Source organism: Mus pahari, chromosome 3 (genome assembly GCF_900095145.1).
Source record: "Mus pahari chromosome 3, PAHARI_EIJ_v1.1, whole genome shotgun sequence".
NCBI classification, from domain to species: Eukaryota; Metazoa; Chordata; class Mammalia; order Rodentia; family Muridae; genus Mus; species Mus pahari.
Window position 1 is genome coordinate 23,004,061 of NC_034592.1, and position 26,844 is coordinate 23,030,904.

At 52.7% G+C, this 26,844-nt stretch overlaps 1 protein-coding gene across 11 annotated transcripts in view; it reads left to right on the forward strand.

Annotated features, from left to right (window-relative positions):
• The window catches only part of Dab2ip (DAB2 interacting protein), a 176,101-nt gene that overhangs the window by 132,241 nt on the left and 17,016 nt on the right, over positions 1–26,844 (forward strand). For 10 of the 11 annotated variants that reach the window (XM_029537055.1, XM_021194743.2, XM_029537060.1 and 7 more), the window contains exons 4-8: positions 20,206–20,359; positions 21,357–21,455; positions 22,195–22,749; positions 25,227–25,371; positions 25,467–25,611. In XM_029537055.1, coding sequence (XP_029392915.1) covers positions 20,206–20,359; positions 21,357–21,455; positions 22,195–22,749; positions 25,227–25,371; positions 25,467–25,611 — 1,098 coding nt within the window. Of the gene's footprint in view, positions 1–3,912; positions 4,443–20,205; positions 20,360–21,356; positions 21,456–22,194; positions 22,750–25,226; positions 25,372–25,466; positions 25,612–26,844 lie in introns of those variants that run through there. The other variant, XM_021194744.2, reaches the window with a different exon arrangement.

The window sequence follows — 26,844 nt, forward strand, 5'->3', positions numbered from 1 at the left end:
GTACATTCGGGCTGTAGGGGGTGGGGGCAGAGGCAGCCAGAGGCTGTGAGCTTGCTGGGCTTCTCTGGAGGAAATGGGGCTCCTGAGCAGGTGCAGAAGAGGAAGGGAATTCAGGGCTGTAGACTGCCGACTTTCCTTAAGCTCCCACACAGTTCATGGTAAGGGAGTCTGGAGACAGACAATGGGCCCTGGAGTCTTGGGGAAGCCAGCGCTCCAGCCCCCACTAGTAACACCTGTGTGACCTTGGGTACCACTCCTATGCCTCTGTGCTTCAGCTTCATTTTAGGCAGGCGTTGTGTAGGTACCCATGCTTAGAGCCCTTGGAGGTGTAAGGAGATAATGTATGTAAAATACCTCGCTCTGGGCTTGGCACAGAGTAGGTGCCAGGACACATTTGTTTTTTGTTGTGATGATAAAGCCACACGTGCATGGATGTGCTCACATAAATTAACAGCTGAGGTGTGTGGAAACTGCTTCCTGGAGTTGGCCCTCCGTCTAACATCAAGCTCGAGTCCTGCCAGGAGCCGAGTGTAGATAGAAAGTGTCTTACGAGGCCCTTGTCCTGGAACAGCCAAGCCTGGCTGGTTCCTCTGCAGGGGTCCCTCGCTGGTGCTCACCTGCATGACTTGCAGACTCATCCTGAGATGGTCCCCAGGTTGTAGCAGCGTCTCCTCCAGAAGGGGTATCCGTCTTTAAAGAGCAGTCCACGGGAAGAAGAGCGCCATAGGTAACTGGGCTGCTTACTGTTGCTATGACCAAATGCATGGCACAAGCAGAGGAAGGGGTCATGGATTGTGTATTATGTCTGTCATTGGGCATTGCCCCCTGATTCTTGACACGCTCGGCTTAGGGATAGACTCAGGCAGGGGAGTGCTGTTGGCTTCATGGCCGGTTAGAAAGCAGATGCACTGCAGGTACAAGAGATGGCTCCCTCTTCTTTCTGTAGGCTGCCAGTGGGACGGTTTCCTCTCCCTCAGTGCCTCCTCCTTGGAAATATCCACCTACCCAGAGGTGCACCTCCTCAGCAGTCTCAGTCTATTCATGTGACAATGAGGATAAGGCAGGACCTCGAAGTGCCTTCACTTTTCTGTCCCACGGCAAAGGGAAGCTCTTGCGGGTGCTTTCCAGAGTCCTACAGAGACCCTTACCTGGTTGGTAAGGCCATCTTCAGATGATGCCAGGGCCCCAAGCCCAGTGAGAAGCCTGGCCTAGAGGGTGTGTGTGTTCAGTGTGTAGTATGGAGTCCTTAGTCTTGAACCAGAGATGGATAGACCCTCAGTGAGGACCTAGAGATCAAGAAGTAACATGCAGGCCCTATAAGAACCCAGGGTAGCGGGGAGGGTATTGGAATATTCTCGTGTTCAGGAGCCAGGAAATGGGAAGGTCCAAATGGGCCTGTGAAAGGTAGAGTAAGCAGACAGGAGGGTGTGGCCATAGGAAGGGCAGAATCGTGACTTGCTGACACTGGTTATGAAGGTGAGGGCTGTGCTGAGGTAGATAGGGCCTATTCAGGAAGGCTGGCACTCAGGACTGATTGTTTTAAGTCTGTGTGCACCTCTAGTTTGGGTTGGGAGGGTGTGGAAGATTCAGCTTCTCCAAGGCCAGATAGCTGGTGAGTATGGGAACCCAATTTAGGACATAGTCCAGCTGCTGCTCTTGTTAGCTGTGACACCATCCTGTGACTGCTGTCGCACAGAGCAAACAGTCCTGCCCAGGGCCCTGTTTGCTACAAGAAGATAGGAGATCTAGGAGAAGAAGCACAAGTGGCAGCAAGAGCTCATTGTGTCCATAGTAAGCCGTGCTCGGGAGCCTGGGGCAGTGGCATCTTGAATTTAAGGCCAGCTTGGGCTACAGATTGAGGTCTTGTCTCAGAACAAAAATGCAAGTCCACTGTCAGGGAATGGCTTCCTGCGTGGAAGAAGTCTAGGAGGGCTTCTAGTTGGAGGAGCATTTGAATGAAGCACATCTGCCTTCAGTTGGAAGTGGCTGTCTTGCCTGTCCCATGCAGGACCATGAAACTAGTGGTAGAAGGCCCTTGGAGCAGCACCCTGCTGCTTAGAGGACGGACTCCATGGGCCCTGTTTGCTCATTTCCTGTTGGCTTGGCCACCGTGAAACCAGGAGCCCTTTTCTGGTCCCATGTTCTGTGTAATTTATCACCTCTCCCCACAAGGAAACGTTACTAAGACTTGGAAACTGAAAGAGCAGACCTAGGCTGCGGAGGAAGGCCGCAGCTGGATAGGAGTCTTTCCTGCTGTGTGGTTGGAGGGATGGGCAGGTGCAGGTGTGGCCACATGGGGTGCTGTTGGGCCACCATGTCCAGAACATGGCCAGGTCTAGGGCCCAAGTACAGCCTCTTCACCAGTCCTGCACTTGTCTCTGCAGAGGCTGCGCACAGTAAGTGCAGGACAGTCTAGGCAGACTGTCAGGGATGGAATTGGGATGGTGTTGATTACAGGGGCCATGGCCGGGGCAGGGGCCTTCCCCAGTCGGCTTCCTTCTGAAGCTCTTGAAGTCCTGAGCTGTAAGCACAAGCTAGAGGAAGCTCTGGATAAGCCCTCCTGCCTGGTGGCTCTGAGGAAAAGAGGGCGGACCTATTGGTATTAGGGGTTTAGTAGGTGGAGCCTGGTTCTGTGGCTTGCCTTTGAGGTATGGGAAAGGGCCATCCAGGCAAAAATGTCTGCTGTCTGAGGGTACCTTCCCAGAGGTACCTGTTACAGCTAGGCCTGTGTGAGGATACACCTCCAGATGGTGGCAGTTGGACTCCAGCTTCCTGCCTGCCTGCCTGCCTGCAACTCTCTCCTTGCCCTGTGGGTCCAGCCAGATACTTTTTGCATAGAGAACCACCCCAAAGGGAGAATTTGTGTCTAAGACAGTTAGTTGTCTGGGGCTCAGTAGACTTCTCAACTAGAGGGCTCCTGGCTATGTCCATGGCAGAGGTTGGGGTCTAAACTTCCCTTCTGTACTTCTGTCCCAGTGACTGTGGTCCCCAACCCCACCTCCTCAGTCCTTCTCCAAACCTTTGTATTGCTTTTTAAAGTGTCTGACTGGAAGCAGTGTGTGTGTGTGGGGGGGTGTTTGCCTGGCTGCTCTGGCTGTGTGGTGTGAGCCAGGAGGGGCCTGTGTCTGTCACACCTCCTTCTGCAGTGTCTAGAATTCAGACTATGGTTTTGGAGCTGCGTAGTAGTTGAAAAGTGCTGTTGGGATGGACGGGAGCCTGGGGGAGGTGGCAGGGACACATGGGGACCAAGCCTCAGTTCCCAGCCCCCCCATTCCCCCAAATTGCCCGCATCCTCATCTCCCCCTGCTCTGGAAGGCAGCCACATGTCTCATGCCAGTTGCAACAGAAGACAGCTGGCTTGGGAAGAGGGGAAAAGCCCACTTGAGGCTTGGGAGAAGAGAAGACAGGGCCAGTTACTTCTGGCCTAGATAGAGTTCCTGGGAGCAGTGTAGCCTGGTGGAAGCCAGACTGCCTGAGGGTGGGGTGAGAGAATGAGAGGTCCAGGGATTCCCTCAAATCCCTGATTGTTCCAACTCCTTAATGTAGCTCTGACTGGCCTGTCTCAGACCAGCTAGGGAAATAGATTCCAAGTGCCTATCAAACTCCTGCTTTTTGGCAGCTGCCCAGCAAGGTGTTCTAGTGTTCTGGGCTTACTGGCCTGAACTGGTAAGGTTCTTGAGGAGGGGCAGGGCGGGGGTTGGGGGAGGACTCCAGCAAAAAAGCAGGATGACCTCACATCCCTGCTATGAAGAAAATGAAGCAGGGTGATAATGGCAGAGGGGGAGGAGGTGAGGAGAGCCCTCCCCTCCCAACACTGATCTTTTGATCTGAGACCAGCATCCAGCAGGAGCTGCCCAGCATTGGCTAGCACGAAGGCCAGGGGCGGGGCTCCAGAGGGCAGAGCCAGCACTCCAGGGGAGGTGCTTGTGGGACCTCCCGGCCAATGTTCCTGGCTTCCTGGAGTTGCTCCTGCTAGTCCTGCACCCACCACAGGCCCTGGAAGGTTCCTGCCGCTGGCTAGGAGAAGCCGTGTACTTTCAAGAGCCCTTCCGACTTCTTGGACCTGGAGGCTACTGTGTGGAAGACTGTAATTTTCCTTGTTCTCTGGGGAACCCGGAAATCTCTAGATGTTGTCGCCTCTGTGTGCTTAAGACATTTTGAGAGTTTCAATGTGGTGGACACAGACATAGTGTGTGCTCTGTGGTAAGGAGGAACCCTTCGGGTTCACCTCTTAAATGTCCACCCTGGCCACCTGGGTCTGCACCACCCTTGGGAATGGGCCTCTGTGGCCTTGGACTCCTCGGTGACAACCTTGGCAAGATCCTGTGCTGGTCTGGAGGTGCCACTCTCTGGAGGCCCAGCCACCCTCGGAAGCCTCACCTGGCTGCTGGGCCTCAGGTGCCCAGGTCAGCAGAGAGGCCTACACTGCTACCGTTGCCAAGGTCTGTGACTGGATGTGTGGGCAAGGAGGAAGAGGACACAGGTTCTTGCGCCCTGACCTGTGCATTCAGCCAGGGGTGGGGTGTGGGGCGGGGCTGGAGGCCGAGGGCTAGTTCTCCTTGGAGGTGTGGCCGTAGGAGGAGGAATGGTCGACTGATACTGCAAAGGTGAACTGAGGCTTAACCCAGATCTCTCTATATACTGCCTGATTCTGGCAGAGAGCGCTGGAGAATAGGCGTGGGGCTGGGGCTGCTGGGTAGATGGTTCTCAAGCCTTAAGAGCCAAGCCCTGCCCTTGGGGAGCAAGGACCAGGAAACCAGCAGGTGAAGCTTGGGGCACCTGCAGGTTGGGTGCCCTATGCCCTGGCTCTTGATCCTCTGAAAAAGGGGTTTTGACCAGCTTCTTCCAAGGCTTTCAGCGAAGCTGCACACCACCCTAGCCCCTCTGGCTCTCCCTGCCGCAGCTTCTTGGAGACAGATTTAAAAGTCTTGGTCTGTCTCTTGTGGTCACTGAGAGAAGCCTCACTTGTGAAGTGTGTTCTGATGCAAACACTAACAAGAAGCCCGAGGGTTTTCGGAGCAGAGACTCTCCTTTACCTACTGAGAGCATCGGAGCCTAGGACAGAGGCTGAGGGTTAGGACTGACTTTCTCTGAGCACTCTGGCCTGTATTGCCCTTCTCCAGCAGCTAGGTGGAGCGTCCATGTGTGCAGCTCCTCCCCAGGACCGAGCCACCAGGCCTCTGCAGCTCTGAAGTGTGCCTTCTCTCCTGAAGGTGGCGTGGGCTCTGCATGTTTTGGCTTTCTGAGTTTGGTTCCTTGGCTACTCTGGTAACTGATTTGCAGATGGTGGTTCATAAATAGAGTTTATACATCATATTAAGCACTCTCTCAGGACAGATGTGACAACCATGGTCCATGGCCACATACAGCTTCCCTTATAGGAGACATAGGTACAAATAAGTAAGCCATACCTTGGCTGCAAGCCTGGGACTGCCTTTGTTTAGCACCTGTATCCCAGTGCCTAAAACAGGACCTGGCACACAGCTAAGACCTAGTAAATATTTGTTGGCTGAATGCACAAGATGCTCTGAAACGAGCCAGGTGTTTGCTGAGAAGTGATGGAGGAGGCAGGGCAGGACCTGGCACAGGCTGAGTCCAAGAAGGAGAGTGAATTCCAACCGGACAAGAATAGTCTATTTTGAAAATGGGAAGAGTAAGAACTTTTATCACAGGTACAGCATCCTCAAGACAGGTAGGGACCCAAGAACCTCGACCTTGCTGGGTAAGGCCAGCATAGGCACACACTATTAAAAAGTAAAGTGTTTTAGAGCAGAACTTCAGCTTCTCCGGCTTGGGGAGGGGTCAGAGCTTGCCTGCTCCTACTGTAGTTATCCAGGAATCACCAGAAGGTTTCTGTTGTCATTTTAGTTTGATTGTATTTAATGTGTGTGAGTGTTTTATCACATAGTATGTGAGTAAATGTCTGTGCACCATGTGCCTGGTGTACACAGTGGTCAGATCCCTTGGAACTACAGTTACAGATGGTTGTGAGCAACCATGTGGGTACTGGGCATCGAATCTGGGTCCTTTGTAAGAGCACTGAACCACTGAGCTCTTGGCCACTGAGCCAGCTCTCTTGCCCCCATTGGAAAGGTTTTTTGCCTCCCTAGTGAGCTTTCTGACTTCCTTGTGGAGTGAGGAAGTCTAGTACAGAGAGACTACTGGCTCTCTGGGCTCCCATAGAGGGGCCTTTTAGGCCTAAGGTTCTCTGGGGCATGAAACTATCCCGCCCACTTGAGATGGGAGTCTGGGAGGATGTGGCGCAGAGCTGGAGTTAGGAGCACACTGGGGTGTTTAAAGCTCCACGAGGATGACATCACCACAGGGAAGCATCTTCTTCCAAACCCAGAGCCCTGAAGAGACTGGAGGACAGTTAGGTCCAAGGAACATGTGGAGAATGGGGGTCCCTGGTGTGGGCAAAGGCCTGATGTTGGCTATGGCAACCCAAAGACCTCTGGTGATCAGAAGCCTGATGTGTTGAATAGAACAAGGGAGCAGAAAGTGGGGAAGCTTGGTGGCTGTATTAAATGACTCCTACCTGTGTCCTTCAGGTGACCTAACTCTACTGAGTGGTCTGACCTTGGTAGACTGTCCCCGAGTGTCAACAAGTGTCCCTCCCCTCCCCTCATTGCTTTCCCTTGGATCCAGGCCTCCATCTGGGCCTGCTGGGTCTGTGGTCTCTGCAGAGGTCTTCCCGCTGAACTTGAGGTCTTTACAGACTTTGATTGCTAGCTCCTTTACTTCTGTCCCGAGGCCTTGCTGACTCTGGGAGAGAGTAGGATGTGTTTGATTGGTTGTACAGGGTGAGGGCCAGCCTGTAGCCTAGTGGGCAACAGGCCCTGGTCGGTTCTCAGTGCCTGTAGAGTGAATAACTGAGATGTGTGAGTCTTTGGGGATCTACATATACTTTACCATTGCTTTTACCTGTGTTGTCTTCAGGTAGGGCTGTATTATTTAATTTTATACACGAGGAAACTGAGTCACTGGAACATGAAGGGCTTGCAGTTCCTAAGGAAGAAATGTGGCCAGAATTGTGGCTGAGGCATAAAGGCCCCCACCAGCGAGTCAAGTGCTGGGTCTCCTGTTGTGGTTCAGGAATCAGCCACAGACTGCCCAGGAATGGAGGCCTTCCTGCTACCTTGGACCTGCCCTACAAGAAAATCAGAGGCATCAGGCTCCCAGGAGCTGCAGACCTCAAGCTCAGCAGGCCTTGGGGTGTTTGTGTTGAAGGGCCCCCTGGCTGTGAGGGAGGCTCTATGCCCAACAGCTCTAGGCTGCTCCTGTGGCGTACGCAGCACTTTATATGTACAAACTAGTTGATCTAAGACCAGAAGTCAGATATGAGATAGACCCCGCCTGGGGAGGTGACAGCCTGCCCTGCCCCCCCCCCCCAAGCCCAGGCTTAGAGCTCCCCCTTCCCATCTGCCTTCTCACTGGGCCTCAGCTGGGCTGGTCATCAAGCAGGCTGTTTGCTGCTTCAAAGGATTGGCTTTCTTGTCACCCTGCAAGGAGTCCCTGAAAATTCTTTCCCAAGGGGGGAATGCCTTGCCCCAGTCACTGCCCTGGAAGCTTGTCCCTGACCTGTGTCTCCCAGCATGCCCAGCTCCTTCAGCCAAGCTGGAGACCGGCCTATGCTAGGTGTTCACTGACTGCTGGGCTTGTTCTGTGTCCTAGGAAGTAAATACTGTTTTGAAATAGTCCATTTTACACAGGAGAAAACTGAGGGAGACGCAGAGGTATGTTACCTGTTTAAGAGCACGTGGGAGCAAGTGGCACAGCTCAGGCTTGAGTGCAGACAGCTGCAGACCCTCGGGCGTCCATCCAGACCCTGTACAAACAGTGACGCTAGGTCCTCAGGACTTAGCCCTGTGCTGTAGGGCTGAGGCTTCCTTCCACCTGGCCAAGGTGAGCGGTACAGTGGCCATTAAACCCAGACACTCAGGGCCAGAGTGGCTCACCCTTCCTGACTGCCTTCTCAGATCAGGTCTCAGGGTCCAGAGAGTCAAGCATCTTTCCCTCTTCCTCCCCTTGTCCCAGCTTGGGAAGGCACAAGGTCCCCCTCCCCCATCCTGTGGCTCTACTCACATCCCCATGGGCGACTCTGTGTCTGACTCTTGGGCTAAAGAGACATTGGCTCCCACCTCTTGCTCTGTCCACACAACCTGTTTGAGGAGTAACGGGGGTCTGTGAGGATTCCCACGCATCTGCAGAACCTGCAGCCCATCCTCTTGCCTTTTGTGACGCTCTGCCTGGCATTTGTCTCCTTTGGGTCTAATGTAAGATAGAAGAAGTAGCAGAAGACACTTCAGGGTTTTATGGTTCAACCTGAAAGCCCAGTGGCCAGGCACTTTAGAAACACAACTTAGTGCCATCCTTTCTTAGTAGAAGAGAAAGGTACTGAAGGCTGTGGTCTCACGGGACCTGAGGTTGGGACAGGAGAGAGTTGGTCCTTTGGAAGGGAGCTGCTACAGGGCTGGGGGCCCTGGCTCCCATCCACTTGCGAGCTGACTGTGAGCCGACCTCTGACATCTGCGGTGGGATCCTGGAGAAGCTTCCTCTTGACCTCAGCGTGTTCATTCGGGAGTTGGGATACTGCTGCCTTCTGGGGGAGCGAAGCAGGCAATGCTAGGAGTGCTGCCTTGTGCCTGCTAAGTAGAGTTCTCAGAACTGGCAGTGTTCCCTCCCATTTATATAAAGTCTCTACATGAGAATTAGTTTTACTGTTTCTGTTTCACATGCTTTGGAACCTTTAAGTGAAATTTAGATTGTGACTCTTACAAATGTTGCCTGAAGTCTCTGTTAGAAGCCTAAGGCTGCTAATCTGATCATGACTCATGGGCTATTATTTCACTTTTCCTGCTTCCTGTAAAGAAAAAGGGATCTGTACCTTTAAGTTCTCACAGAAAGGATTGGGACACTGGCCCTTTAAGAGAACATTACAGAGAGTTGGAACATGGCTTTTTGTTTAACTAGCCATGATTGGTCCCAGTGGGTAGGACTAGAGTGCTGTGTCTGGAACTAGAGCCCAGAGTTGGACTGACTGAAGTTAGCAGGGACCAGCCAGTGGCTAGATGGCTACTGTAGCCTCTGTTCACATGGTGAGTGGCCTTAGCAGAGGCTGAGCAAAAGGGAGCCATTTAATCCCCCTGGGCCCAGACAGGCCTGCATGGGTTGGGGCTGCTACCAGTACTAGATGGTTTGATTGTCACAGGTGCCTGGCCTGGGAGGGACTCAAGTTTCCAGTAATGGCAGCTCCACCCAGATAGGCACTACTAGCCCAGAACTTGGAAGCAGTTAGGATAGGTCTGGCTTAAGCAGGAGACCCTACAAGGGTGTGGGGTGGGGTGGGCCTGTTGCTGCTGCGTCGCCGCTGCTGCCATGGCTTTTAGTTTAAGGATGAGGGCGGCAGTGCTGCTTTCTGCAGCCCCATGGCCTGTGAACAGGGAATGCCAGGAACTGCTTGGAGCATTCTGATCCCTGAGGAGTCTGGCCTTTGCTCTGGTTGTCCAGCTGGGCTGGGTGGAGCTGCGCTTGCTCACACTTGAACCTTACCATCTCCCCTCCAGCTGACTAGCCGTTGCTCACCTCCCTCTGCCTGGCTCCTGTGTTTTGTCTGGTGCTGAGTTTGTTGGATGCAGCTGGAGAGGTTGTCAGAAACCAGATCCTGTTGCTGTTGTAGTCTCAGTGGGAGCCTTCTCATCTCTCACTTGTTACCATGCTAGGGGCAGGTAAGACTGCCTGCAAGATACCCTTCTCTCTGTGTTCCAGATAGGATCACCAGGCGACAGGGCAGGGACCTGTTATTACCTGCAGTTCCTGTAGTTACTTGATAGTTGGTACATTTCAGCACACGGCTTCTGTAGGGTTGCTGAAAACCTGATGCATCAGCAGACAAGCAGAGAAGAGTTTGGGATTGGAGCTCATTTACCCAAGCCTCCCCTGTTCTGGTGGGGCCTATGTACTGTGACACTGGCTAAAGCCACTTTTCAGTGTGAATTGAGAGGCCTGTGGAAATGGTAGGATCTGTGTTTGTTTGTTCCTCTCTTTCTTTCTCTCCCCCCTCCCTCCCTCTCTCCCTCCCTCCCTTCCTTCCTTCCTTTCTTCATTTTTCTCTTGTTCTTGCAAAAGCATCTTGCTCTGTAGCCTGTATTCTAGGCTGGTCTGAAACTCCTGCCTTGGCCTTCTGAGTGCTGAGATCACAAGTGTGTGCCACTGTGCTGGACAAGTGCCCACTGAACAGGGCTCAGAAAGGAAATGAGCATACCCACCAGGAGTGGCTCGCCATGAGCACAGGTGGGCTGCCCCATAGAGTGGTTACTGGAAGGGTTGAGCCGGCCCAGCTGCTGGCCAGCTATACAGCTTCCTGCTGTAAGGGGATTGACTTGATCTGCTGGGATACCTTGGACCAGGTGGCAAATGGCCATGCAAGTGTATCCAGTCCCTAGTGTGGGAAAAAGAGGGACTGTGACGGCCATCTCCAAGCCTCAGTTTCCTTAACCGTGGTCAGGTATATGAGTCAAAAGGAATGTGAAGCCATTGCCTTGGTGTACTTCCTAGGCATGTGGCTTAGCAGCAGATGCTTTGTGGGGACTTGAGAGCACCCCTGCTTTTCTTTGACATGGTTTTTCCCTCTGAGTTTCTAGTCTTCTTTGTAGTGTAGGAGCATGGTTTGCTGATAGCTGCCCTCTTACTGATTTGCTACCAGTGAGTGCTCCCCAGTGAGTGCTCCTGGCTGCCTCCTCCTGGAGTTTGAGGTGTGGTAGCTCTGTCCTCTGGGGGTCTGTAGGCTCAAGGATGATATAAGGGAGGCATTCCACTATTGTCTCTACTCAGAATGAGTAGGCGCCAGTGCAGTGTAACCAAAGGATAGCCCATTTGATAGGTGAGAAGGCTGGCCCACATTTCCTTCATTCTGCTCCTTCCCCATCGTGTCTGCTACGTCTGTCTCCTCGAGGCTGTTGATAGAACTTGTGTGGCCACAAAGCCCTCCATCCCTGGTGGTGGCTAGACTTGAAGAGGCGCCTGCTTGAAGCTTGTGGCTGGAGTCTCAGTGTACATGCGTATTCCAAGATGTGTCCTCCATAAATAGAAATTTTTACGATGTCTGTCCAAGGTGACCTGTCCTTTTCAGCCTATTTTGATAGGGGGGGGGCTGGGGGTTGGGGCAGAGCTGGTGACGTTGTCTGGGATCATTTGGCAAAGAAGCTTTTTTTAGGATCCTTGGTGTAGGAACAGGGAGGAAATATCTGGACCAAGTAGAGAAAGGTTTTTGGAAATGTCAGCGGGCCAGGGAAACCCAGGAGCATCAAAGAAGTGCTGGAGAAGTGGGCAGGAGGCCTAGAATAAGGCAGGGCGTAGAGGCCACCAGGGCCACCACAGGCCCACAGACCCAGGACACACTGTTGGGTAACTTGTTCAGCAGGGTCCAAATGGCAACACTTGGCTTATTAGTTTGGCCCAGGTCATGGTGTTTTGCTTATTGGTTTTTGTTGTTAGACTTTTTATGTGGTAGAGCCTGGCCTTGGGCTCCTGGTCCACCTGCCTCTGCCTCCCAGGTTCTAGGATTGTGTGTGCTTCCATGCCCAAGTCTGATTTGCATGAGATCAGTACATTTAACCAGTTATCAGAAGTATGGCCCAATGGTTTGGAGAGAGCAGCAGTCCTCAGCTTAACTGTCACTCTAATGCAAGCAACCAACCACATGGAATGGCACGTGGGTCTTGGATAGAGAAGATGAGGCGGAGGATGCTGTCTGCATCCCCATATTCCATCATATGGGAGGGAAGGCCTCCCAGATGTGAAGGATTGCAGATTGGGTTAGTCAAGGTGCTAAGCTGATTTCTGTGGAATGGGAATACTCCCTTTTTAGCTGATTCTTGATTTTTATATTTTGATCATTCTCCATGAGCATTCTTATTTCCAGGGCCATAGAGGCTACTCTTGGAAGTATGTGTAGCAGGGTTGGGAGGCAATCAGGAACCATCCCACAGCAGACTAAAGGGACACTTAAGGTATGTCCCTGGGCATACTTGTGGTCCCCTGAGCTCACTCACAGAGTTAAGAACAGTCCAAGGAGATGGTGGCAGCAGGATGACAAGCTGAGGTGGGTGGGGTTACAGCCCTAAGTGTCTGCTGTGCCATGCATGGATATTGGACTCTGCCTGGGGACACAGGTGGAGACACTTTCCCTGGGGAGACAGAGGCAGGCTGAGAGGTTGGAAATGCCCTACTCGCTGGTCTCTGAGTGGCAGACCAAGCCTAGTGCTTTCTCCGGGGAACCAGGGAGGGCGCAGAGCTTAAGCAGCAGGGGCCACTGGACCTCAGCTCTCCTTGGGATTGCTCTGCTCCTCCTGTTCTGTGAGTGTTCTTGGCTTCTCTTAAAATTCAGAGCACTTCACTGTTCTACTGAGGTTTATGAATGTTTAAAAACTGCTTTGTGGTCCCCAAAGTAATTTGACAAGTCTGACAGCTATTGATTAAAAACCCAAAATTATTCAGGCTGCAGAATGATGGGGGGATTAGACGGAAAGGTTTCTGTTTTCGCCCCATCCCCGGGATCATGGCAGTAAGCTGTGAAGGCGAATATGATCTCAGAGGTCTGCAGCCTCCACTGGGTATGCTGAGTCCTGGGAAGGGCAGGATGGAGTCTGCTGACTACACTGGCTTAAGTCCCCACCAGGCAGCAGGGAGGCATTACTGCGGCACCGTTGCTGATAGGAGCAAGAGCGCAGCCCCCCAGGAGTGGTGACCATCTCCTGCGTTTACTTGTGGGGGGTGATTAGCTCAGCACATAAGGAAACAACCCAGAGAAGAGCCTTGGTTAGGGTTTGTGGGTCCTGAGGGAAAACTGATTGACCTGAGGACTCAGGTTAATTAAGGGTGGGATTAAAAGGGGAACCCAGAGCTCCTTGGCCTGGTTCTCTGCCTTGCTGTATGAGATGGGAGGCACAGACACTGGGCTGACAGGGTGACTAGACCACCACTTCCACAGCTTTCTGTTTGGACTTGAGAAGCCATGCCTTGTCTGAGTCTTGGAGCGTGGCAGTTACCACTGAGCTTGGGCTCACTGGGCCTGTTTGAAGCCCTGCTGTGCTGTCTGCTTAGGAAGCCACCTTCTGTGAGTGGCTGTTGGAGAAGGTTGTGAGATGATCCATGTACTGGGATAAGCATGTCAGCATCCTTTGGACACTGCTAGTGCCCAGCCCAGCTTTGTAGCCAGTCATGGACTGTCCTGATTTGGTTGCATTCTCTTTACATTCTCAGCCCTGTGGTGAGAAGATCTTAGGAGTAGTGAGGAAGCAGAAGGCCAGCGCCCAGTATGTATCTAAAGGGAGGTTCCTGATGCCTGCTACTTCAAGTCCTGGGCTGGAAGAACCCAAGCCTTAGAGGGACAAATTCTTCCAGGCTTTCTTCCCAGGAAATTGCCCAGGCTGACTGGCCAACCCTTCTGCCTTTTAAGGATGTTGTTTGTTATCCCAGGACCTAGGCAGCCACCAGGCAGCTGGATTCTCCTTCTCCCCGCTGGGATTCCTGCTGGATCAGACCTCAGCAGCTAGCTAGTTCTCAGGCCTGACAGGGCTGAGAAGAGATGTCCCCCACAAGGCACGGTGCAGCTTATGTCCAGCCCTGGATTCCCAGGAGGTCAGTGCCCTTGTCCTGACACACACCAGGACTGTAGCCTGGGCCTTCCTGCTGCACAGATAGAGGCCTGCAGAGGCACAGAGTCTGCTGGGCTCTCTCACTCCAAAACTGCTCAGGCTTCTAGTCTTTGGGTGGGCATCAACTCTGGAGACATAACTTTGTTCAAGTTTTTTTTCCCCCTCTGTCCCAGGCCTGATATGGAACATCCATGTATGCTTTTTTTCCCCCTTCAGCTCAATAAAGGAAATGTATGGCTTTAAACAAAAATATTAGCAGGGTAGTGGTGGCGCATGCCTTTAATCCCAGCACTTAGGAGGCAGAGACAGGTGGATTTCTAAATCCAAGGCCAGCCTAGTGTACAGAGTGAGTTCCAGGACAGCCAAGGCTACACAGAGAAACCCTGTCTCGAAAAATCAGGAAAAAAAATATTATTATTATTATTTTTTTAAGGCATCCTTGGAGTTTAGTCAACTAAGGCTGGCCCTTTTCCTCAGATGAGTAAGTAAGGAAGTTGATTGGTTAGGGATGCATAGGTAACAGCTTGGGAAATACCAGAAGGGTAGCCAATCCTGGAATTGTCTTCACTCATTTCCCGAAGCCTGCATGGTTGAGAGGTGGGTAAAGAGAGGGGATGGCCACAAGTGACCAGTGGCAGTTCCTGGCACTGGCTTGTCCTCATGAGCACACCCCCTGTGCTGTCTCATTTGACTTTAGAGTGATCTCCATGAGAGTTGTGTCTGTCCCCTACTGATAGATGGGAAACAGGTCTAGCAGGTCGAATGACTTAGGCACTTAGAGTGTTTTTATTAGGTGTGGATGGAGCTTGCTGCTACAGCTGGCAGCTGATCCTTAGCCCGGATGTGCTGCCCGCTGGCATCCAGTAGTGTTCCTTCACGTGGGCATATTTGCCCCAGGGTCACTTCCTGCCTGTCTGCCCCGTTACCCGGTAGTGCAGGTGCTGCTCCGCCATGTGGGTATTTCATGTGCATGCATAAGTGGACGCCACGTGTGTGTCTGGTGCCAGCGGAGGTCAGAAGAGGGCACTGCATTTCCTGAAACTGAAGTGACAGATGGTTGTGAGCTGCCATGTGAGTGCTGGGAATAGAGCCCAGGTCCTCTGGAAGAGCAGCCAATGTTCTTCACCTCTGATGCATTTCTCCCGCCCCTGTCAATGTCTTCAAGGGTCTCCTGGCCTGCTCCTGTCCTCTCACTACCCCGTTTGCAGACAGCCTGCCTGCATTGAACTGGCTTCTCCCCATCCCAGTTATGCCCTGGGCCACACACAACTGCTTTCTCTGTCCCTTTGTGGTTTGGAGGTGACCTTGAGCCCCCCCTTTACCCAACAGTCTTACTGTAAACCCACCCACCCCATAGCCAGTGAGCCTACTCCAGGTCAAGTGACCTTCTCAATTGTTAAAAGTTATCATTTTCATTTTTGGGATCCCCTCCTTCATTGAAATAATGGGAAACTTCTGTGTCTTTAACCTTTTAAGAGAAAAAGATCAGAGTTGAAAAACAGCTTGTGAGCTGGCGGGCAGGCTATCGGATAAGGCTGTGCCCCAGGAGCCAGACAATGCCCCCTTGTTCCTGCTTCTGGGCCTTACAATAAGCTGCTGTTGGGGCTGGTTCTGCCTCCAACAGCAGCTCCCCCTTGCCTGTGCCTACTTTTCCTGGACTGTGAAATGAGTGGCTCACAAATAGCCGTGAGCCCCGCTCTGGCCTTTGCCTCCCTAGTGCCCAATGGCTTCTGTGTGGTGAGTGAAAGGCCAGGCTGGGGCCCTGCCATATACTAACAGAATCAGCCTTGGACTCCTCTGAGCTATAGTGGGATCTTCTACAAGAAGTTAGGCAAGTTATGTCTCTTGTATAGGGTGTTGTGCCTTAGTCCTGACAAGGCCGTAGTGAGAACTAGAGGGAGACAGGTAGGCAGCGTGCCGTGGATAGGCCACAGGCAGCATGGATGTGGACAGCTTGCCTGGAGAGATCGGTGACAACACAGGCTGGGCGTTAAATGATTTTTGTTAGACGTGAAGGAAGAGTGGTAGCAGGTGTCTTGTTTCTTTGCCAAAGTGATTTTTGATGTGTGTCTGGCTACTAGCTTGGGACCTATGGGGCTTGATTAGCACAGGGGCTGTGAGGGGAAAGAGGAGGAAATGGACTGAGCCATATTAGGTAGAAGAACAAATTCAGTAGAATGTTCCAGGTGGGGATGGCCGTTGAGTCACTCCCTTCTTCTTCCCTGCAGGCTGTAGGCCCTGGTCAGACCTGCTTAGCAGCAGAGTTCAGTGTAGATCTTTTGTGGTCTGGCTGGCCCGTGAGCGACTGAAGATCTGCTTCCCAGGAAGTGTGTGACTCCATTCCATGGAATGTACGTTGACTAGGCTTCTGTTCCTAGAGCTACTGTGGGGCTACAGAACTTGCCAAGTTTGAAAAGGTCTCAGAAGGACCGGGTGGATGGACCAAAATACTGCCACAGAGCATTCAGGGAGCTCCATAGGGTCCTCTCTTTGATAAAGAGTATTCAGATGGGGGGCTTCAGGGAAATTTTAGGAATTAGCCTTGAACAGGCAGAGTATCTTGCTCACCCACGTTTGACTCATATTTAACACCTCTCCTAGTGAATGGCCCCTTCAGCAGCATCTGAACTGAGGAGATCTGTTCTTCTCTTAGCTGATCTGACCTCCATCGCATATGGCTGAACTTGGCTGCTGGGGTCTTGGGGACTTTGGCCCAAGAACTCTGAGGCATTGAGCACTGGAGCTAAGACAAGACAAATACAGCTTACCTTCAGGAAGTCCCCTACCTGGCAAAGGAACTACAATGTGATAAATTTCCCAACATGGCCTGGCAAATGTCCCTACTTATTCAGGGGATCTGGGAAAAACTTGATGGAAGAAAGGGCTTGAAGCTGGATGTTGAACTTGGTTGAACCAAGGTAGAGTAGTCAGGCATTGGAAGCCTGCTGAGGACATACAGCAGGAGTCCTTGGGGTGGGGCAGACCAGTGAGCAGTGGGTCTGCACAGGTGGGGCAGGCAGAGGGATGCCAGCCAGCAGCCCAGAGTGTGGGACCAGGGCTGGAACGGAAGCTTCTGGTTTTTAGGGGGACACCTCTTAACCTCCATCGCAACTCAAAGACCTAGGAAGTGAGTCCCCATCTTGTTCTTCATTGTGTGCCCAGTCCTGTTGTTCTCTTCTTGCGACGAAAGTCCCTCCTTTCTCAGATAAGGAAATGGACCAGAGAACACTACAAGGGTGGGAATCTTGGCCTGTGTTTCTTTGTAGGCTGAGGTCAGCATTGTCCCTTGGGCTTTTGAAGAGTCATTGAGGTGATGTATGTAATGTGGCTGGTAGCCCAGGGTCCAGGCTTTTCCTAGGGTGCTGGCTCTTCTCTTGTGAGGGCAGGCATGTGGCTTGAGACCTTGGCCTGTTATAGACACTTACGTTTTTTTGAATACAGTGTAGTTGCATAGTGTCTTAGTTAGGGATTCTATTGCTGTGAAGAGACACCATGACCATGGCAACTCTTATAAAGGACATTTAATTGGGGCTGGCTTACAGGTTCAGAGGTTCAGTCTATTGTCACCATGGGAGGGGGGAACATGGCAGCATCTGGGCAGGCATGGTGCTGGAGGAGCTGAGAGATCTACATCTTGTTTTGAAGGCAAACAGGAGAAGACTGAGTCCTTCAGGCAGCTAAGAGGAGGATTTCAAAACCTACCCTCACAGTGACACACTTCCTCCAGCAAGGCCACACTTCTTAACAGTACCACTCCCGTGGGCCAAGCATATTCAAACCACCACACACAGTATTCCTGTTGTTTTGAGATGTTCAGACCTGGACTGTGGAGTTGGTCCTCAGGTTCAGGCCCAGTTGGAGGCTGGAGTTGATCCCTAGGTCAACGTCCCAGTTGGAGGCATTTTGCCTCCCCTAGAGTCACTTTGCCATGACTGAGACTTGGATCCCCCTCAACTATACAGAGGTCAGGGAAGGAAGTCACCATGAGCCTGAGCTAGATGGCCATGCCACTGGCAGCGTTCTAGCTTCACCCAGCTTGGTCAGCCAGGAGTGGGGAGTGGCAGGGGTCCTGAGAACTGGAATGAGCAGGAAGCCTCTGACAGACCAAACAACTTCCTGAGCCCACCTTCTCCTTCTGTAAAGTAGGTGGGTAGGTGAAGCTCTTGGTAGGGGTGTGTGAGGTGAACCAGCTAGGTGTCCAGCCTGGGCGAGTGGGGCATATTTAAGCACACCTTTCACCTGATCATTCCATAGGGGAAGCTGTGACCACTCACTAACCCCTTAGAGCCAGGGTAATTTGGGGGTGCGAATTTCCTCCCTGACTCAAATCAACTTCTTGATCAGCCTGGCATGTCAGAGGCTGGATGTGAGAGAGAATTGGCCCAAATCTGTGTGTGAGTGGAAGGCATGGTAGGGTAATAGACTTGGCTCGGACTGATGGGACAGGTGCCCAGAGGTGCTGCAGACATAGGGCAGGGCTGGCTTCCTGGAGAGGTTGCTCTGAAGCCATGAGATGGTCCTGCTGGATCTAGGACATGATCGAATGACCATTTCTCTTAATAAATGTCTATTCATCTTACCAACTGTCCCCACAGCCATACCCTAGTGGGTTGCAGCACCCAGCTTTTTCTAGGCCTGCGTGGAGTAAGATCTGAGATTAGTATGTGTCAGAGACCTGGAGGGCAGAGGGCGGCAGACTGACTCCAAGCTCAGAGGAAAGGAAGTACAGATGTACGGTCATTTGAGTCTTGCCAGCACCAACCAGGGCCCAGCTACACAGGAGCAGGTGGCCAGGGAGGCCTTGGAGATGTAACCTCTGCTCTGGGCTTTCCTTTGGGGAGATAAGCAAGCCAGGAGTGCTCTGCTATAGCCAGTAGTTGGGCTGGACTAGTTTAGAAGCCTTAAGGGCCTTGAGCTCTGTTTCCCCGGGACTCTTCCCAGGGAGGACCAGGTCGGCTGGATCATGTCTGGGACAGCACAGGGAAGAAGAAAGAGAGGGAGGTAAAGGTTTACAACTACTGAGTCTCGCCCTGGTTGTTTGGAGTCTGGCCTGTTGGGCTCCTTGGGCTCTAGGTTCATTTGAGCAGGCATAGGGTGATAAAGCATGCCTCACACTCCTGTTTCCAGCACCAGAGGGTAATCCCAGCTCTCCAGCTCCTCCCTTCTCTTGACTGGGCTCCTCCTCCTCATATCTGGCTCCCAGCTGGGTTAGAAAACACCCTGATTTCACCTTGCTGCTTTACAACCTGGCTATCAGACCAAAGGGGTGCAGGGTCTTGGCTCTTTCTTAGGCCAACTGACTTCCCCAGCATCTGAGACAGGAGCTATCTTCCATTGAGTTAGGAGCTACAAGGGTTTGTGAGGTTGGCTGCTCACTGACAGCAGTGGTCGGTGCTGGGGTGAGGGGTTGGAGCCAGGATTCAGGTTCAGAGAAAAGCCCGTCTAAACAGTGAGAGTTGCATGGCAGGGCAGGTAGATCATGGTTCACCTTTGTAATATGGGGCATCCCAGGAGAGGATGACAAGATGGACCTGTTAGGTCCAGGACAGAGACAAATGCCCATTTCTCTTGCGAGCCCCAGTTACCTTCTCAGGCACATGCTGGTGGGCTGCAGGAGCCCAGCACCCTCTGGTCCTGGGTGGCAGGACATGGCAGGCTGATCCAAGCACACTTACTGCTATGCAGCCAGAGGGCCTGGCCAGGTCACCCCACCCCCACCCCCACCCCCACCCCCACCCCCAACCCAGGGGGAGTGCTGAAGGAACATGAAGTGCACTTCTGGCCAACTTTAACCTGCTTCGGCTCCCTTCTGGGTCTGCCCATCTCTTCAGAGCCCCCAGGAAGCCACCTTTTTACTGGTTGGAGAGTCTCTGGAAAGGTTGAGTGGGTCTCCTGGGGTTGCCTGGATGGCTCTTCATGCAAGGGTCTGGGGAAGTGGAGATGGCTTACTTGGGGCTGCATAAGAGATGTACAGCATTTCCAGGACCAAGCCTAGCAGAGCCAGTCTGAGCCTGTCTTTACCTGTTACCAGGTGGTATACAGACCCTAAGCTACAGTCAGTGTTTCTGGTGCTGTATAGACCATTGAGGTCCCTGCTATCCAGAGGCTATGGGAGAACCCCTGCCTATTGTGGGGCTGGCAGGATGGAGCAGTGTATGAGAAAGGGCTTTGCTGGCAGTGACAAAGGCCTGGGCAGAGGGCAGAGTAGGAAAGGCCCCAGAAGACTACAATGTCACAGCTCTTTCCTGCAGGTTTGTGGGGCCACTTTAGAGCCTGGCCAGATCCTACCCCTAACCCAAGTAGACACAGACTCCTCAACAGCTTGCTCTCTGACAAAGGAATGCCTTACTCAGACTGCAGTGTGGAGGGTAAAGGAGCTGTAACATTCCTCCGGACTTGTCTGTTGCATGACTGCATGTGGGGGTTGAGAGGAAGGGTTTTTTCGGGGAACAATGGAGGCAAAGGCAAGACAAAGGGACAGATGGATGCCTGATTGATGCAGGTATTCTCAGACTCTGTGTGACATCCCTGCTGACCACCTCTTCAGGTCCCATCTGATGCCAAGGCTGAAGGAGTCTCGGTCCCACGAGTCCCTGCTCAGCCCCAGCAGCGCAGTGGAGGCCCTGGACCTCAGCATGGAGGAGGAGGTGATTATCAAGCCTGTTCACAGCAGCATCCTGGGTCAGGACTACTGCTTCGAGGTGGGTGTCTACCACAGCTCTACCCTACTCAGACTAGCCTGGCCTGCCCCGCAGACTCCTGGAGGACTCTGTGACTCTGGCAGGGTACAGGCTTTGGGGAACAGTCTAGAATTTGCTCCAAGTTACATACTGTCCTGACACCTAATAATCATACTTTGGGGGGAACCCTCTGGTAGAAGAATGAGCCGAGTAATGACAACCCAGTGGGGTCTAATGTGTCTCTTGGCATCTACCATATTCTGTGCCCTTGTATTCTTCTGGCCTAAGACTCAGGCCAAGTCACACTGGCTCTGGATTCAAGTGTCCATATCTGGGACAGCCTGAGAGGGTTGGGGCCTACCCTCTTGTCTCAGCAAAGGCTGCTACAGAATTATCACACCTACCAGTGTGCCTGGATGTGGGTCTGCTTCTCCAGTGAACCTGCTTTTGCTGGGAGCAGCCTAGTCAGTGAATGCAATCCTGGCCAAATTCCTCACACCAGGAAAACACTGGGGTTGCAACTGGGAAGTTAACAGGGTTCACACCAGCAGGGGAGGGTGAAGGTCAGCTCTCTTTTCTCTAGATTAGCACTTGTTAGCTTTTTATGATGTTGTTGTCATTGTTGGTAAGCAGAGGAAGCCCCAGGAGGGGTCTGTTTAGGATAAATCTACCCTTGCTTGTCTCCTGGAACCTTTGGTCTGCCTTAGGGAGATGTGCTTGGGTATGTGTGCACTCTGACTCTTCCCAGGCACACCATTCTGCCTCTCTTAGGAGAGGGAGGCCAGGGATGAGGAAGCAGGCCCAAAGCCCATAGCAGAAGCCTCACTGCTTTCCCACTGCTGACCTGCTGGGACTCGGTGGGGTCCAGTGTGCCACCTGTGGTTCATGAGGTTTCTGGTAGCTCCTCCTTGCCTCTTCCTGTGGCTGCTAGGCTGTTATGCAGTCATGGTGGCCTTGGGCTTTCCGTAGCTGTCCAGCCTTGTGGTCCCTTCCCCTCTAACACTGTCTTCTTTGACAGGTGACAACATCATCAGGAAGCAAGTGTTTTTCCTGCCGGTCAGCTGCTGAACGAGATAAGTGGATGGAGAACTTGAGGCGAGCAGTGCACCCCAACAAGGTAGACCTGTACTGCTCCTACCAGACTCTAGGGGACAGGTGTGACTCCTGAGTAGGGGTAGGGGCAAGTGGCCCTGGGACCAATTGGAGTTGCTGAGCTATGACAGCTGTTAGGTACTTCCGACATCTGGGTTTCCCTTTAGAAGTGGGGTCCTCAGAACCACTTCCTCCTAGCCAACCACAGAACTTCTGTTCTAGCTTCCAACATTCACACCCTTCTTCACATGGTGCCCCTTGTGTCCTCTCACATTCTATTGCCCCTGGACTCTTCCATCTGCTTGGAGCCCTGACTGCAAGCTGTTAGGGCTCCTGTGTCTTATCTTCCCAGATGACTGTGGGTCTAAGTTAAGTCCTGGTTACCATGACATCACTAAAGAAGGGGTCTTAGCAGCAGTCATCTCTAAAGTTGCTTTGTAGACCAGGAGGCTGAGGAACTGGTGCCACTGCCTGGAAGGGGGAAGCACTGTGCTGGCTTCCTTCCCCTGTCTCACCTGGAGGCAGGGCTACTTTAGTACTGCTTTCTGGGAGAGCAAGCCTGGGCCCAGGGGGCTTATGTTGGTGAGCTAGCTGGTGATCAGGAGGCAGACGAGTTGAAGCCATATCCATGGGTGTGTCTCCTGTCCTTGCCCATACATCTCACCACTCAGTTCCTCCTGGATTTTGGAGGAATCCTAGGCTCTGGGCTGGCCAGGTAGATAGGTAACAGCCCCAACTGACCACTCCAGACCCCTCTTATGCAGGACAACAGCCGGCGTGTGGAGCATATCCTGAAGCTGTGGGTGATTGAGGCCAAGGATCTGCCGGCCAAGAAGAAGTATCTGTGTGAACTGTGCCTGGACGATGTTCTGTATGCTCGTACCACAGGCAAGCTCAAGACGGACAATGTCTTCTGGGGAGAGCACTTTGAGTTCCATAACCTGCCACCTCTACGCACAGTCACTGTCCACCTGTACCGGGAGACTGACAAGAAGAAGAAAAAGGAACGCAACAGCTACCTGGGCCTAGTGAGCCTGCCTGCCGCCTCTGTGGCTGGGCGGCAGTTTGTGGAGAAGTGGTACCCAGTGGTGACACCCAATCCCAAGGGTGGCAAAGGCCCTGGGCCCATGATCCGAATCAAGGCACGCTACCAGACCATCACCATCTTGCCTATGGAGATGTACAAGGAGTTTGCTGAGCACATCACTAACCACTACTTGGGGCTGTGTGCCGCCCTGGAGCCCATTCTCAGTGCCAAGACCAAGGAGGAGATGGCATCGGCGCTGGTGCACATCCTGCAGAGCACAGGCAAGGTGAAGGTGAGTGTGGCACCCTGCTGCAGGAAGACCGGCTTGTCTACTCTTGATGGATCTCTGTTGTTATGATCTGCTTCGTTTCGGAGGACTTGGGTACACCCATTTCAGCCACATGGGCTCCCTAAAATTGAGCCCTGTGCCATGAGTTGGGACAACTTTGTACTTTACCAGTAGCAGCGCCGAGCCCTGGAGGCACTTTGCACAGTGAATAGACCAGAACTAGTAGTGCTGAGTGGGCTCCCTGCAGTACTCATGCTGCTGTACCTGGACTCTGCCAGCATGCGAGCCTAAACCCACATACCAGGGAGAGAGCAGTTGGCAGCTATTCCCAACAGTGAGCTAACTTCATAGCCCTGCTCTCAACCCATGCCTTCTCATGGAGCTTTACACACAGGTGCACGAGTATGCACACTTCCTAAGTGTGCACAGCTAGACATGGCCCTGGTGACTGTAGAAATAGGTATTAGAAAGCCATGCAGTTGGGCTCTGCTTCAGAGCCAGAGGGACCCAGCTGCCGCTACCACCTTTCAATGCCCGCCACTCTTGAACATGCCCAGAAAGCACACAGCTCGGCCCCACCCGGCTGGTCTAGAGAACAGAATGTCTCCGGGAGGCACACCATTTCAGCAGCGCGTGGTTCGAATGGGCTTTGCTGGTGTGGTGAGGTGTTTGCCAGTCACCACTCCTCATTGTCCCTTGGGGACCGCTGTCTGCAAAGAGTCAGGGGAAAGGACTTGAGCTCTGCTAGCCCCACACTGTAGGAGACTTGAAGTAATGGAGTGATAGAGTTTGAGAACAGAGACTTGTATGAGGATGCGAGTGGGGGTCACCGTGAGGTAATGTCCTAAGGCCTCAGCCTATTGTAGTCAGGGAGGCCCAAGAGGGGAACTGGGTTTGGATGCTCAGTGGGCAGAGCTTAGTGGTCTAAGACTCCATGAACTGTTGATCAACTCTTAACCTCTTCCTAGAGGCCCTGGCAGGGGGAGGCCTTGGTTGGAAGCCCTTTGTCCTCTACATCCTCCATTGGCTGCTGGACTGACTGGCCCTGCAGAAGGACAGGGAGGGAAAAGGACTTCCTTAGGGAGAGAGCTGCCTTCCTCCATGTCTTCAGGACCCTCTTCCCCATATGCCTGCCTTCAGGCTGGCTGGGTAGGTTGCCAGCTAGGCCACCTTTTGAAGTACTGCATGGTTTTTATTGTTGTTGTAGTCTGGTTTTACATTTTTAAAATTCTGTATGTACAGGTGCTTTGCTTTGCCTGCATGTATGTCTGTGCACCACATACATGCCTGCTTCCTACAGAGGTCAGAAGAGGGACTAGAGTTACAGGCGATTGTGAGCCATCATGTGATGTGGGTGCTGGGAATCAAAGCTGGCTCTGAAGAGCTGCCAGTGCTCTTAGTTGCTGAATCAGCTCTCCAGCCCATACAGCCAGGCTTGGCTTTGCTGGTGATGGTGGGCTGGAGATTCTGGGGAGTTTGGAGAGAATAAGCTGGAAGGTTTAGCCTTCCCTGCTGCTGAGTCTTCTAGCCCCTAGTCCCAAGGGCTGCTGTGGCTTGGGAAGCTGACATATGAAGTAGCCAAGAGGCACACAGAGGATGAAAGGCTAGGAAGTCACTGATGGGTTATTGTCTCGGGAACAATCTAGAACTATCAGGGCATTCTTGAACCAGATAGAACTCATGCTGAAAACCGTTTGTGAGGCACTCGCCCTCCCAATGTACCTACACTGAGGGCCCCAGACCTGAGTCCTGACACCTCCTGCCCTCTCTTCAGGTCCTGTTTGTCTAAGCTGTGTGCTTCTCCAGTTCCCATCCTAGGACTCCCCTCTCAGTGAACTCTCTGTGAGCCTGGAGGCAGAACCTGGCCCAGATGGTTGTGGGGCCTTGGGCAGATGTCCATCTGCTCTGTGCCTTGCTTTCTCTCTTCTGCTGCCCACCTCTGAGGATTCATGTCTTACCCCAGTGCTGAGGTCCAGAGCTGTCACAGAACTTGAGGAAGATGGTGGCTTTGAATAGAAGCCATGGTGCTGCTTCAGCAGGGATGGGGTCCTTACCTCTGCTCATTGTATTTCCAAGATATGCACCAGGCAGGTCAACCAAAGCTTCCTCTCGGACCCTCTATCTCTCAGCCCTTCCTATCTCTCAGCCCTTCCTTTTGTTGGTCATCTGGCCTCCTGGATTAAGGTCTTAATTCTGTATTTCAAAGGATCTTCAAAAGTTGGGCACACTGAAATGAGTTTTGAGAACTCCAGAAACCCTGGCCCGTGCTGGACTGCTGGGCCTCGTCTCCTGCCGCATAGACTTGGGGCTTGAGAGGAAGGGAGCGCCCTTCCTGTCAGGTACCACAGCCAGATGGAAGGTGCTGCTGAGCGCCGCTGCCAGTGTTTTCCCATGGTGTGGTAGTCTGGGCTGTCCAGCAGCCGAGGACAGTGATGGTTGTGCCAACTCAGTTCCACTCTGCTCCTTTTCTGCCTCCCCAGGACTTTCTAACAGACCTGATGATGTCAGAGGTGGACCGCTGTGGGGACAATGAGCACCTCATCTTCCGGGAGAACACACTAGCCACCAAGGCCATCGAGGAATACCTTAAACTTGTGGGCCAGAAGTACCTGCAGGACGCACTAGGTACTGGGGACATTACAGGGCCTGCAGGTGGCAAGGGCTAGGCAGTGCTCATCAGACCCTCACTGCCTTCTCCATGCTCGCCTGCCCGCCCACAGGTGAGTTCATCAAAGCTCTGTATGAGTCAGATGAAAATTGTGAAGTGGACCCAAGTAAGTGCTCATCTGCTGACCTCCTTGAGCACCAGGGCAACCTCAAGATGTGCTGCGAGCTGGCCTTCTGCAAGATCATCAACTCCTACTGGTCAGTGCCGCCTGGCGTGAGCTCTGTGCATCTTTTTTGGCCTAAGCCCTCCCTTCCCTTCATCTTGACTATCTTTTTGTCTGAATGCTCCCACTCCTGCCCTGGGTGCTAGCATCTGACTCCACTGAGTTGCTGGACGGCCAGGTTCCTGTCACGCCCCTTTTTGAGTTCTTAAATATAGGAGAGCACTCAAGAATACCTGTAAGGTGTGTGTGTGTGTGTGTGTGTGTGTGTGTGTGTGTGTGTGTGTGTGTGTAAAACCTGGAAATGGCAGTTTATCTGTACCTACAACTGGTGAACACTCTGCACATGCAGAGGCCAAGGTCATTGTGCCGGTGCAACATGGAGCTAGAGCCCTGGTGTCTTGGCACCTGATCCAGTGGCTCCTCATCTGTCTGTCCCTGGAGATTATCACGCTTGAATCAACTGAGTGAGCGCTAGCTAGTCCTCTGACTGAACTGGAACAGAGCATAAAGGGGTGGTATTACAGTAGAAATGAGCTATTGGTTTTGGGGCCACAGCTGGGGCTAGAATTCGTTCCTGGGAAGCTTCATTCCCAGGAAGCTTCTCTTAAGGCCGGATTCATAGGCACCTGCTGCTCCCGAGGTACATTTATGACGCCTTGCTGGCCTGGTGCTAACCCTGGCTGTGGTTAGCATACTTGGGCCTGTCCCTGTCGGCCTTGCTGCCAGCCACAGTGCTGGGTTTGTGTCCACATGAGAGGAGCTATTCAGGTGCCTGCCATCATCTCAGCTCAGAGCTATGCTCGTCCTGCCAAGCCACACTATGCAATAGCTCCTCATTTGTCTGGTTCTTCCTCCCGTGTCGTCTCCTTTGGTCTTACATAGTCTGGCCCTAAGGCTTTATACCTGCCTCTGTGGGACCCTTCGTGTCACCTAACCGTCTATTCCCTTGCAACCAGGAGCACCAGCTCAGAGGTACCACAGGAAGTGTTTGCTGTTCCCAACAGATAGACAAAGGCAGGCCTCCTGGGTAAACAGTGACCTTAGGAAGGGGTCAGTGGCCAGTGCTTGTGGTAGTGCTCACTTGTCCTGGTCCCTCAGCTTGTTTTGCATGAGATGCTTCTCTGGGGTAAGGAGACAACTGTAAAGCCTTGAGCACCCTCAGAACACACTGTCATCTCCCTGCTAAGCTGTATTCTCAACCTTTGCTCTCCATTCCATTGGAAGACCTTCTGTGGATAGGCCTCTCCTCTCCTCTCCTCTCCTCTCC